General features: G+C 43.8%; 1 protein-coding gene across 2 annotated transcripts in view; it reads left to right on the top strand.

Annotated features, from left to right (window-relative positions):
- The window catches only part of SLC22A5 (solute carrier family 22 member 5), a 703,827-nt gene that overhangs the window by 172,190 nt on the left and 517,664 nt on the right, over window positions 1–13,973 (top strand). Inside the window, exon 4 of one of the 2 annotated variants that reach the window (XM_044069190.1) lies at window positions 6,557–6,728. The exons of the other annotated variant lie outside the window; for it this stretch is intronic. Within the exon in view, the coding sequence (XP_043925125.1) occupies window positions 6,557–6,728 (172 nt within the window). The remainder of the gene's footprint in view (window positions 1–6,556; window positions 6,729–13,973) is intronic. 2 annotated transcript variants of the gene reach the window in all.

Raw genomic sequence — 13,973 nt, 5'->3', positions numbered from 1 at the left:
TGAGTTGGTATTATTTAATAAGCAGGGGTGTGTGGTTACAGTGTGGCTTGCCCCCTACAGAAGCATTGAAAAATGTGACAAAACCATATTGAAAACCATTGAAAAATGTGACAAAGTCAAATCACATTTTCAGTGTTTTTACAGGGGGTAAGCCACAGCTGCACCCCCACACCCCTTACTTTTTGTATATACTAAGTCTGAGGTCGCACAACAATGGGGAAAGGGCATAATCCCTTCCCTGCAGTATAACTTCAAGTTTGTCAGTATTTTGTGTTTTAATCTTTTTAAGCTTGTTTTATTATGTTTTAGGCTTTTGACTGTCAGTCTTTTAACTCATTCACTCCACTGGAGCTCAGTAAGTTTGCACTGTAACCTCCATACCATCATGCACCCACTTCAAAACTTTACTAAAAGCGCAACTAAAAACATGCTGGTTATGCCCTTGCAACTCCCACTCTAATATCATCCACCCCATCCAACCACTACCTTTCTTTCCACTCCACTAAATACCTTGATTATAGCAAGCTCAGATGCTCATAAGCCTAGTACTTATTATACAGCACAAACTCCTTCTTCTTGTAACATTTGTTAATGTCTGGCATGCACTTCACAGATAAAGATTCTAGTTGTCTACTGATGTACTATGTTCTTCATCTGTAAATATGTTGTAAGTAATTGCTATGTAAATTGTTATTCACTATGTAATCCAAAGTATATACTGTCTGTTTATTTTAACTGTGGAGCTTCTCCCCGGGCCTCTGCTGAAAATGGACCTACGTCCAGTCGGACACTCCCAGTCAACAAATTTAAATAAAATAAATAAAATAAATGGGTGGGGCCTAAACCTTTTGACAGAATCAAATTATGTCCTTACATTTCAAACAGATGTTCATATCTCTGGAACCATAGGGGTTATGTAAGAAATACAAGTGCAAACCCTTCAGCGCATACTATTTTTATAGTGGTAGTGTTCTTTAGGTGTTTGGTCTGAAACTGAATTTTATAAGTCACAGTAAACACAATGACTATTACATTTGTAATATTTTGTAAACAACTTAAAATATCTCCGCAACCACTCAAGTTACACACAATACTGTTAGCATTTTATTCCTCTAGCTGAGAACTTTCATATGAAGTTAAGGAGTTCTGTCTGTGTTACTTGGTTGTTGAGAGATCGGGAAAAATGTGAAAATTATATCTATATAAATTCATATAATAAAAAGAACAGTTAATATCTCTTTACCTGCACTAGACATGGGTTAAATATAAATGCAGTTGAGTTTGCCAGTGTGTTAGCTTTAATATGAAATTGTTTAAAACCTTGTACATAGCATGGTTTTGGAATTAGTGATGCAGATATGAACAAGCAATATTTGATGTCTAGAGGAGTCTTTGTGAGGTAACTGTAGATGCACCTGGAGGCATCACTCGGATGTAATGAGTTAATGTTTGGGTACTTTTAAGTACATATAGAGAGCAAAGGATATAATTTTTTTTCCCTTGCCAGTTACTACAAAGATAGAACAGATTATTTGGCCAAGGTAACTTAAGTAAGAGACCCATTTTCCTGTGCATTCCATATCTGATCCTTATTTGATTAGTATTTAGAACTTTGTTAACCTTTTTAGTGCCTCTTGGGACAGTGTTGCTTTACATTTACATTTTGCTATTTACTAATACTCATTTTAACCCCCTGAGGTGGTTAGTACTTGTCATTTAACCATTTGGGCACTAACTAAGGTTATTTTTTCCCTTCTCATCCCTCTTAAATATGTTAAGTTAATTCTAGTTACAGGCTTCATATATATGTCTTGGTTCCTGTACTCCTCCATTTTCTTTGTTTGGTCAGGGGGAAGTTTCTTTACTCACCAGTGGGAGTGGGGAGTACTGAGCTGCCTGTTTGTCCTCAGAGGAGTGGTTTAAGACAGTAACTTGTAGTTCAGTGGCCATTTTGGGTCATTTCCTGCCTTTTCCAGCCCCCTGCTATAAAGCATGCTTTAGCGCGGAGTTGCAACTAGAGCAGCATCGGTTTAACAAGGTTAAACTTTTTCTGGCTCCATAAAGTCTGTTCTTCATTTTTTCCCTTAGAACTGCTCTACTAGTAACCTAAACAGTATATCCCTTGACTAAAAAGCGCAGCTCTTGTTCCTAAATTTTTTTTTTTTTTTCTCAAAAAAAAAAAAAAAAAAAAAAAAAAAAGCTCAGCACTTGTCACTTCTATATTATACAAAGTCCCTCACTTGCGAAACCCCCCCAGGAGTACCCACTTCCTTACTAAGTCCTCTCTTATTCAGTCTCATACCTAACTTCTTAATTTTTCTAGCATGTCGAGGGGCCAGATGCTGGTGTCCTCTCCTGCCCAGTTGGTGAATCTGGGAATATTGAGGCAATGTTACAATTGCCTCATGTACACAGACAACCCTCTCCTTCTCCCACATAACACAAATACTTGCGAGAGATGCAGCTATTTAGCCAAACTGAAGGCTGAGCTCTCTCAACTCAGGACTGGCAAGACCAGACAGGAGGAGAAGGCAACTACACACACCACAAAACCAGCCTCACATAATGCTACCACACCACTGAATCAAACACATAAACACACAAAGACATACTCGGAGGCTCTGAGTAAAAATTTACCTAAACAGCAGAGGCATCCAAAGCAGACACCCAAACAACTGCTACCTCAAGACACCCCACAAGCAACACATAAACCACAAAATCAGTATGCAAAGCAGTCACAGCCCTTAAGGCCATATACAACACCAAACATACTTGTCATAGGTGACTCCATAGTCAGACACACTGACATCCCACTCACCAGGCTGAACAAGGAGAGGGTCACAGTAAGCTGCCTATCGGGCGCCAGAATCCGCCACATAACACAAGCACTCGGGTCACTCCACGGCAAGTACAAATATGACACAGTCATTGTCCATGCTGGTGTGAACGACCTGAGACGTACCTCCCTGGACTACATGAAAAGAGACATAGAGGAGCTCTCTGATTATGTAGCCCAGGCAGGTATGACCCTGACCCTGAGCAGTATCCTTCCTTCACCAAGAATGATGCCACAATATAGAGACAAGATGATCAGCTTTAACAATTGGCTTAATGTCTGGTGTCAATCAAAGGGGATCCAGTGTCTGTCTGCCTGGGATGACATGCTTGACAAGCCACGCTGCTCAAGGGATGGCTTGCACCTGTCACCCCTGGGATTCCGGATATTGGCTAAGGCTCTTGCCACCCCCATAGTGCCTTTTTTAGGCAAGGCTCAAATTCTAAACCTACCACCCTAGAAAACAAAAATGGGAAGAAACTGAGGGTAATGCTGCTCAATGCCAGAAGTCTAAATCTCAAAATGCACGCACTCGAGGCCCTTCTTAGTATGGAGAACATCGATGTCTGTGCTGTAACTGAAACCTGGTTCAAGGCTTCTGAGAGCACCCCAGCACTATTAGGTTTTACCTCATATCATGTGTTCAGGCCCCAAAACCCGGACCACACCACAAAAGGACGGGGTGTATCCATATTCATAAAGGATACCCACACCTCCAGGTTGGTAGCAACGCACGAAGCTTCAGAAACCATCCAGGTGCAACTAACCATAGGCAAAACTGCTCTACAAATTGTAGCATGCTACAGGCCACCCTCTCAAACTCAGGAACCCCACACAGCCTTCCTGAAGACACTGGAGGGTATAAATGTATCTCCAAACACCATCATATTGGGTGACTTCAACTACCCGAATATAGACTGGGAACATTACTCAAGCCCTAACTTTCTAGCCCAACGGTTCCTGGAGTTCATAAATTCAAATGCCATGGAACAGCTAGTCACTGTTCCCACGAGAGGAGAAAATATACTAGATCTCATTATCACAAACATGGGGACAAAATGCTCCACACTGGAAGTATATCCTCATTGGTGAGATCTGATCATAAACTAATCTCACTGGAAATCCACATCCGCCCCCACCCCAAACAAAAGACCATAGTGAAGAACTTCTCTAAAGCAAACTTCACACTACTCAAGACTGGTGTGGTATCCTTCAAGGCCCCTGAGCCAGTGGAAACCACAACCCAAGCTGCGGAAGCCCTTACAAATGCCTTCTATGAACACCTCCAGGACTGCATGGATCAGGCAATCCCAAATAAAACTCAAGACTCTTTCCACAAAGGGCAAACGTCCAGTCTGGTGGACCCCAGCCATTAACAAACTTTACAATAAGAGGAGAAAGCTATTACATGATAGAACAAAATCCATAAAAGGGAAGTCACCCCTGATCATTATTAGTAAAAAAATATGAGCACTCATGAAATCAACTAAGGCCAATTTCGAGAGAAAAATTGCCATGGATTCAAAGGACAATCATAAGGCCTTTTTCAGCTATGTTAGGAACCTGGGTGGAAACTCCCAGATATGCTCAGAATTAGTCCAAAATGATACAAAAATCACTGAACCCACAGACATTGCCAACATACTGGCAGACAGGTTCAGTGCAAACTTCACCCCTCTCTCCCCCCCCCTAAAGGAGAGATAACTATCCTAGCGGAGTGTAGCCTCCCAGACATCTCAAATGCGCAGGTGAAAGCTGCTCTCTCTAAAGCTAAAAACACAGCATCAATGGGACCAGATGGTGTCCCCGGCTGTGTGCTACACGAGCTAAATGAGGAATTAAACCTGCACATAAGGCAGCTGTTTAATCTCAGCCTTACCACAGGATACGTGCCCAAGGAGTGGCGTACGGCAACTGTGGTCCCACTCCACAAAGGCGGTGCCTCTACGGACCCTGGTAATTACCGCTCCATAAGCTTAACAAGTCTAGTCTGCAAAGCTATGGAGAGGATCATAATGGAGCTCATAAACCAAGATATAGGGGACTTGCAGACATTGGACCCGACCCAGTTTGGCTTAGTCAAGGGCAGATCATGCCTTTTGAACTTGGTCGACTTCTTCGAAACAGTCACCAAGGCCATTGATGAGGGAAAGGCAGTCCATACAGCCTACCTTGACCTTGCAAAGGCTTTCGACACAATACCCCACTCTGGTATTGTAGAAAAACTTACCAGCTTAAATGTAAACCCACAGGGTTAGAGTTGCTGGCGCTATGTCAGACTCCAAGCCGGTCACATGTGGTGTCCCACAGGGCTCGGTCCTTGGCCCCCTATTTTTCGGCATCTACTTCTCAGAAGTACAGGCCAACATGGGAGGACTTTGGCTGACAAAGTTTGCAGACGACTACAAACTGGGCGCCATAGTGGAAAGTGCATCGGACACGGATATCCTTTAGAAGGGACTCACGGAAACAGATAGCTGGTGCCAGAGCCATGGCCTGAAGTTAAACGCCAAAAAATGTATAGTCATACCCTTCGGGAAAAACAAGGTAACCCCAAGCTACCATATAGGTAGCAATCCATTAAGCACAAAAGAGGTTATCAGGGACCTGGGGACCCAGGTTGACAGTGGCCTATCTTTTGACACTAAAGTGGTTAGAAAGACCTTCTACATTGCCCACCTGATCATGAAGGGATTCACATCCAGATCTAGTGAGGTCATTGTTCCCCTGTACTCTTCACTTATCAGACCAATGATTGAGTACAATGCCCCATTCGGGATGTATCTCACCCGACATCTGCAGCAATTGGAGAGACCCCAAAAGTTCCTCACCGAAAGGATAAAGGGACTCCAAAATCTGTCATATGCTGCCAGATTGAAGAAACTCCAGCTCTATTCAGTCGCATACCGTCTGCTCAGAGGTGACATGTGCCTGACATACAAGGCCATGTCCAACCCGGAATTAATGGACATGCTGCACCTCAAAACATCCAAATCCACCAAAACCACTAGAGCAAGCGACTTAAACCTTAGCACGGATATAAATAGGATGTGCTGGAGGGATAGATTTATCACTCAGAGACTCCCTATGCTGTGGAATAAAATCCCGGTCCATGTGAAGCAGAGCACCTTGCTGGCTGTGTTCAAGAGAAATCTTGACCCGTGGATGGGAGATCGTAGGTTTACCCCGGGAATCATCTCTGTGTCACTGCTGGACAGAGGAACAACAAACTAATGGGCACAGTATTTTTTCATATAAGGGGTGGCGTAAGCCACAAAACTTTGGGCTAGGCTTATAAATGCCTTTGGGCAGATAGCCTAGTATAAACCTATGAACCTATGAACCTATATTACTGACTTTGTGGATCAGGAATAAAAATTAAGGGAGTCTGGAAGGCTGGAATGTATCCTTGTCATCAAAACCAAAACTGCTTGTGCTGAGTTAAGTGATTGCACATTTTCTCTTTTCTGAGCTGCACATTTCTCTACGTGTAGGAACCATTCCAATGTTTGTAGGAGGGATAAAAACTTTGAGAGATCTAGCCATAAGTTGGAAATCATATTGAATTATTAGATGTGGTGAAGTTTGTTTCACAGTGTAGTGCCTTGTACCAAATCTTTTGTCTTCCCATTTGGAGTAAATTGTTAAATTAAGCAGTTGCACTATGGCCAATTAAATGCTTAACTGTCATTTTTTTTCTTTTTTTTATATTTTGAACAGGATCAGAAATTCTTGGGGATTCTGTCCGCATTAAATACTCTACACTTGGAGTTTGCTTATTTTATGCTTTTGGTTATATAGCATTACCTGCTTTTGCATACTTCATCAGAGACTGGAAGATGCTTCTTTTGGCAATTGCTTTGCCTGGGTTGCTGTATGTTCCTCTATGGTGGTGAGTATTAATTCGTAACTTCTGTTGCCTCTATGGATGTACAGATGCATATTTACATACCTTCTGCCTTTTCATTATTTTTCTTTGTCCTTTTCCCTTCATTTCTTTCCTTCTCTGGCAGTCTTTCATTTGTCCTGTCCTTTAATCAAATGTACAGTCTAAGATTTGTGGTCCATATTTCAGTACTGAATTGAATTCAACACATCAGAGCAAATGTTTTGCTTTAACATCTTAGATGTTCATCGTGCATACAGCTACAGTAATCACATATGGGTTCTCTGCCGTCAGGCGGTCCCTCGGTCGGCCGAATTCCAAAGTCTAGGTCCGGCGTCGGTTGTTGTCGCTTTCTTTCCTGACGTCAGTGCGACAGGGGTATATAAGAAACAGCCGATGCCATATTCTTCAGTCTTTTTTGCCGCGCGGTGCCCAAAGCAGAAGCAGTTCGCAAGTGCCGGTCGGCCAGCTCCTGAATTTACAAAAAACTGGAAACCGAAGTCTTCTCTAAAGCTAAGTACCCCGTTGGGGAAACTTTTCTTGCCTCAGACCGATGTCAGACAAAGTTAACAATTGTATTTCTTGTGGGAAGCAAATAGCGCATAAGGATTTCCATTCCCTCTGCATACCTTGTTTAGGCCCCGACCACGACGTCTCGGGCTGTCGCTTTTGCGCTACTTTCAATAAACGCACTATTAAGCGTCGGGCGGAGTTCGCCCAACATTATTTTGGTAAAGCCTTTAATTATAAAATGTCGTCGGAGACTCCGACTACCGTTTTGTCCAAAAAAACGCAAGGACAAGGACCGGCACGTGAGGTCCGCGGTCTCCACCGACACCACGCCAAAACCGGCTACACGTGGTCCGGTTCTCAGTGAGACGCCTATGCAGTCCCTGACTACCGACGACACTTCCTTGGTGGTGTCTTCTGTAACCGAGACCGCAGGTACCTCGGCCCTTACTCAGACTACAACCACCGAAGCCACTGTGAGTGTTGAGCCTCCTAATGTGGACAGGTCCACTTCCACCCAGGGTGTCTTTAGACCCTCATCTTCCTTTTCCATTAAGGCCTTTACCAAGTCCAAAATCAGCCATGCATCCCAAGAGGCCTGTTGCTCAGGGCCCATCCCCAGGCCCCATGCCTAAAAAGCAGATGCTTAAAATGGCTGAGGATTTAATTACTGTTATCAGGGGTTCCCAACCCCCGCCAGACAAGAGACCCAGAGTGGAGGAAGATTATCCCTCTTCTGAACAGGGCTCCATTTTCTCAGAACATTCTGATGTAGAGGAACACTTGTACTCCCCTTATGAAGATTCTGATGCAGAACAGTCCATTCCTTCTGTATCTCCCCCAGAGGATATTTCTTTTGGGGAAACCTTGCACACCTTGAGGGAACACTTCCATTGGGAAGGCCAAGACTTTTCTGATTCCAAGAAAAAGCTTAGGGAATTTCTTTTGTTACCTCAACACAGACCTCTGGCTATACCTCCTGTCTTGGACATACTTGATGATGTTTACTCGGAGGCTTGTCTTAACCCGGATTCCCTGCCTCCTGCCCCAGTCAAACCTGATAGGTACTATAGAGTTCCTACCTCTCACCAATTTCTTTTCAAAAGCCATAATGCTGACCCTGAAACCATTTCTCAAGGCCCCAAGGGCATGAAGGCCTCTACTGCCAAGAATCCACTACCTTCCGAAAGAGAATCTAGATCCTTAGAAAGATGGGGAAAAAAGGTATACACCTCGGCCACCCTAGCCATGAGGGCCTTAAATTGTCAGTTCCATATGCTTAAATATCAACAGTTTCTGTTATCACAATTAAGAAATAAAATGTCTCAACCTGAACAACCAGATTTGAAGGAATTGCAGGATATGATGCATAGTGCAGAACATGTGGGTAAACACACCTTACAATGTGGCTATGATGCCTTAGAGGCCTCAAGTAGAGCTGCTGTTACAGGATCAGTCATTCGTAGACATGCCTGGCTTAGGGAACAAAGCTTGCCTGATCATGTTAAATCTAAACTACTAGATGCTCCTTTACAAAAGGATGTACTATTTGGTACTAATGCTGAGGAGATACTACGGAAAATGGAAGAAAAAGCTAAATCTATGCAAACTGTCAAGGCTTTTCTACAGGTACAACCACCTCGTTTTAGCAGAAATTGGCCTTCAAAAAACTGGTCCTTTCCAGCCACAGACAAGCCCCAAAGGGGTAGATACAGGCGCACAAGGGGCAGAGGACAATCTCAAGGATCATATAGAGGGAGACAATGGCAAACTCCAGCACCAAGAGGTGGCGAAGACAGTGCACAACAATACAGAAAACAAACCCAATGACTTCCTCTTTTTCATGCCAAGCAAGTCTCAGCTGGCAGCTCCCTTGGGAGGAAAGCTGGCATTATTTACAAGAAATTGGCATATTATCACAACAGACAAATGGATCCTGGACATTATAAACAGAGGCTACAGATTTCATTTTCACACTCTTCCAAAAATGAGAGGCATGCCAAACCTGCCACAAATTTCAAAACTCATGGACATGAAAGCTATTCAAGGGGTACCTACTCATGAACAAGGTCAAGGTTTTTATTCCAGACTATTCCTGGTACCAAGGAAAGGAACCAACTGGAGACTCATTTTGGACTTATCCATCCTAAATACATTTCTACTCGTACCAAAATTCAAGATGCTCACATTACAGCAGCTTCTTCCCATGCTGGGCAAGGAGTTTTGGCTGGTAACATTGGACCTCAAGGAGGCATACCTGCATGTCCCAATCAGACAAAGTTGCAGAAGATACCTCAGATTTCTTGCAGGTTCAATCCACTATCAATTCTCTGCATTGCCCTTTGGCTTATCTACTGCGCCCAGAGTATTCACGAAATGCCTGGCATCAGTAATTGCCTACTGCAGACTTCAAGGGATACAAATTTACCCTTATTTGGACGACTGCCTGATCCAAGCGGACAGCAAGCACATACTTCTGGAACATCTGGTTTATGCAACACGGTTACTGAATTCTCTGGGATACACAATCAACAAAGAGAAATCCAGGCTAACACCATCTCAAAAAATAACTTTCCTAGGTGCCAACTTGGACACAAACACCCAGATGGCCTACCGTACGCCAGAAAAACAGGGGCAACTAACTCAGTACTTCAAAATACTAGCAAATTGTACCAGGCTTACTGCAAGGAAAATCCTGCAGGCTCTGGGCTTCATGGCATCTTGCATTCTTTTAATCCCATGTGCAAAGTTGCATATGAGAACTTCAATGGTACCTAAAAAACCTATGGTCTCAACACAGCCACAATTTGGAAACAATAATACCAATAATTCCATGTTTGCAAAAGGAATTTCTATGGTGGGCCCAAGCATGTCAAACAAACACAGGTCTCCCATTCTTCAAGCCTCAAGCAAATCAAGTCATCACAACAGACGCCTCAGATTATGCCTGGGGGGCGCACATGACAGGCAGGTGCATTCAGGGCAAATGGTCCCAAAAGGAAAAGCACCTTCACATCAATCAAAAAGAAATGCTAGCAGTGATAAATGCAATTACAGCATTCAAGGACCTCCTGCATCCAGGGCAATTATTGATAAGAACAGACAACACCACAGTAATGTGGTACATAAACAAACAAGGAGGAACACGTTCATAGCCCCTGTGCAGACTAGCCATGACACTTTGGAACTTGACTCTGGAATGGCAAATCGAACTTCAAGCACAGTACTTGCCAGGGTTGGAAAACACGCTGGCAGACAATCTAAGCAGAAATATGACAGATCCGCATGAATGGAAGATGCATCCTCAGGTGTTTACAAAGATAATCCAAGCGTGGGAGAGGCCAGACATAGATCTCTTCGCCTCCCACAGGAATCCTCAATTGGAAAAGTTTTGTTCAAGGACCTTTCATCCAAAGGCCTGGAGAGTGGACGCCCTTTCATTCAGTTGGACAGCATGGACAGTGTACGCTTTCCCACCTCTGCCTCTTCTGTCCAAGGTGCTCTTGAAAGCAAGAGCAGACAGACCGAAGATGATACTGATTGCTCCAGACTGGCCAAGACAACACTGGTACCCTCTCCTGAGGAGCCTAACACATACTCCTCCCTGGCCTCTACCTCTAATGCCTCTTCTGCTGACTCTCTACCTCTAATGCCTCTTCTGCTGACTCAGCACAGCTACAAAACTCTTCACAGTCAGCTGCAACACTCAATCTCACTGCATGGAAAATTCCTTAACACCACAACAGACCCTACTCCCCAAAGAGGTGCAGGGCGTCATTCTGGAGGCCAGAAGGCCATCTACTAGAAAGGCTTACTCCACAAAATGGAAACGGTTTTGCTCTTGGAATGAGAAAAAAGGCCAGGACCCTAGAACACTGAATTTGCCTCTGGTACTACAGTATCTAGCTGAGCTGCTGAACAGTGGACTTTCATTTTCCTCCATAAAAATCCATGCCTCAGCCATTTCTGTCAACACGGACCCACCGTTATTCTCTCACCCACTGTTAAGACAGTTCCTCAGAGGGGCTAAGAATATAAGACCACCAAGGAAACAACCAGTGCCAGCCTGGGATCTTAACTACATTCTAGAAAAATTAACATTGCCTCCCTTTGAACCAGCTGCCTCTACAGATTTGCAATATTTGTCCTGGAAAACAGCTTTCCTTCTGGCCATTACCTCAGCTCGTAGGGTTTCGGAACTACAAGCCCTCATGGCTGTGCAGCCTTTTCTCATCTTCCATCAGGACAGGGTTTCCCTTCGAACCAACCCGTCATTTATGCCTAAAGTGGTATCCAGGGTAGCATTAAATCAAGCCATACACTTACCTACCTTTTACCCCAATCCTCAAAACTAAGGGGAAAGGCTGCTACATTCCTTAGACATCCATAGACAGCTACGTTATTATTTGGACAGAACAAAGCCTTTCAGGACATCAGAACAACTTTTTGTGTCCTATGCTATAGGAGCTCAAGGGAAGCCTGTTACCAAACAGACAATTTCAAAATGGATAGGCCACTGCATACGATTTTGTTACTCCAATCATGGGAAATCTGTCCCTACAGGCATCAGATCCCACTCCATCAGGGCCACAGCTACCTCTACAGCCTTCCTCAGAGGAGTTCCTACCAAAGATATTTTGGAAGCAGCCACTTGGAGTTCTGTGCATACCTTCACAAAACACTACCACCTGCCTTTGTATTCTAAAACTAGAGCAGGCTTTGCCACTGCTGTGTTGCAGGGCATTCTGGCTCATCCCAGTTCCACCTAGTGCCTACCACCCTGTGCGTAGCTTTGGGATTCTACCCATATGTGATTACTGCAGCTGTATGCACGATGAACATAGTGCAGTTTTGTACCTACCATAAATGTAGATGTTCGAGTGCTAATACAGCTGCAGTACAGGTTTCCCTCCCTCCTTCACCTCTTGGTAAAGGACTAGTGGCTAACACCTCCTCATACAACCTAATTTGGTTTATCCTCCTATGGTGTATTTGCTTACAACTACTGTTTTTTGATTACATTGCATTGCTTGAATATATTTATATTTATAATTTATGTATTGCCTTCCTTCTGGGGGCACCTGACATCTGGGGCAAGAAAGACTGAAGAATATGGCGTCGGCTGTTTCTTCTATATCCCTGTCGCACTGACGTCAGGAAAGAAAGCGACAACAACCAACGCCGGACCTAGACTTTGGAATTTGGCCCTACCGAGGGACCGCCCGACGGCAGAGAACCCATATGTAATTACTGCAGCTGTATTAGCACTCGAACATCTACATTTATGGTAGGTACAAAACTGTACTTTTTTGAAGAGTTTTTTTTTTTATTTTATTCTACATTAATCAAATTATTTTTATTTTAAACATTTTACACAAGTTAGTACAGTATGACGTTACTGGATTTTAGGGTAGGTTGTTGGATGCATATAAGAATGGATCCATATATGAAGTCAGTTTAGCTATCTAGGTTCATAGGTTCATAGGTTGGTACTAGGCTATCAGCCCTAGAGCCTATACAAGCCTAGCCATAACAATTTCCTGGCTATTTCTTCCCACATTATTTACTTTCCTGGACCCCTGTCTAGCAGGGCGACTGACGTGATCCCTGGGGTGAATTTCCTTTCTCCCATCCAATCATCAAGGTTCCTCTTGAAGAGGTCCAAAGAGGCACTCTGCTTGACATGTATGGGCAATCTATTCCAGCGTCTGGGGAGTCTCTGGGTCAGGAACCTATCCCTCCAGCATGTTTTGTTTATTGTGATGACAAGGTTTAGATCCCTGGAGTGTGTAGCTCTGAGGGATTGGGATTTCTTTAAGTGTAGCATGTCCAACAGCTCTGGGTTTGACATAGCCTTGTATGTTAAGCAGAGATCGCCTCCGAGTAGACGATATGTGACAAGAGTATAGCTGGAGTTTTTTAAGGCGGTCAGCGTAGGACATCTGCTTTAGGCCTGTGATTCTTTTAGTGAGGTATTTCTGAGGCCTTTCCAGTTGTTGCAGATGTCTTGAGAGGTACATACCAAATGGGGCGTTGTATTCTATAATGGGTCTAATGAGGGATGAGTACAGTGGGACAATGACCCCCTTTTTTCTGGATGAAAAGCCCTTCTTGATGAGGTGTGCCACATAGAAGGATTTCCTGACTGTTGTGGCGATGTGGTTATCGAAGGTGAGACCACTGTCCACCTGTGTCCCTAAGTCTCTTATCACACTTTCTGTGTTTAGTGTACTGCCACCTATATGGTAATTCATGGATACATGTTTTTTCCCAAAGGGGATAACAATACATTTCTTGGCATTGAGCTTGAGCCCATGGCTCTGGCACCAAGCATCTGTTTCTGTAAGGCCCTTTTGTAGAGTATCCACATCATTTGGGGATTCAATAATGGCTCCCAGTTTGCAGTCATCTGCAAACTTTGTTAGCCAGAGTCCCTTAGTGTTGACCGGTACTTCAGAGAAGTAGATGCCAAACAAGAGCGGCCCCAGGACTGAACCCTGAGGTACTCCACTTGTCACTTGTCTGGGGCTGGATTTGGAGTCGGCTACTTTTACAGTGTGTGTGTTCTATCAGTAAGCCATTTAGCAACCCATTGAGTGACATGGGGATTAATGCCCAACTTAGTAAGTTTATCTATGATTCCAGAGTGGGGGATGGTGTCAAAGGCCTTGGCAAGGTCTAGATAGGCTGTGTGGACCACCTTACCCTTGTCCATGGCTCTGGAGACTGATTCAAAGAAGT

This window comes from Protopterus annectens, chromosome 4.part0 (genome assembly GCF_019279795.1).
Source record: "Protopterus annectens isolate FY-2018-M chromosome 4.part0, PAN1.0, whole genome shotgun sequence".
Taxonomy (NCBI): domain Eukaryota; kingdom Metazoa; phylum Chordata; order Ceratodontiformes; family Protopteridae; genus Protopterus; species Protopterus annectens.
This window is presented reverse-complemented; position numbering and strand designations above follow the sequence as displayed.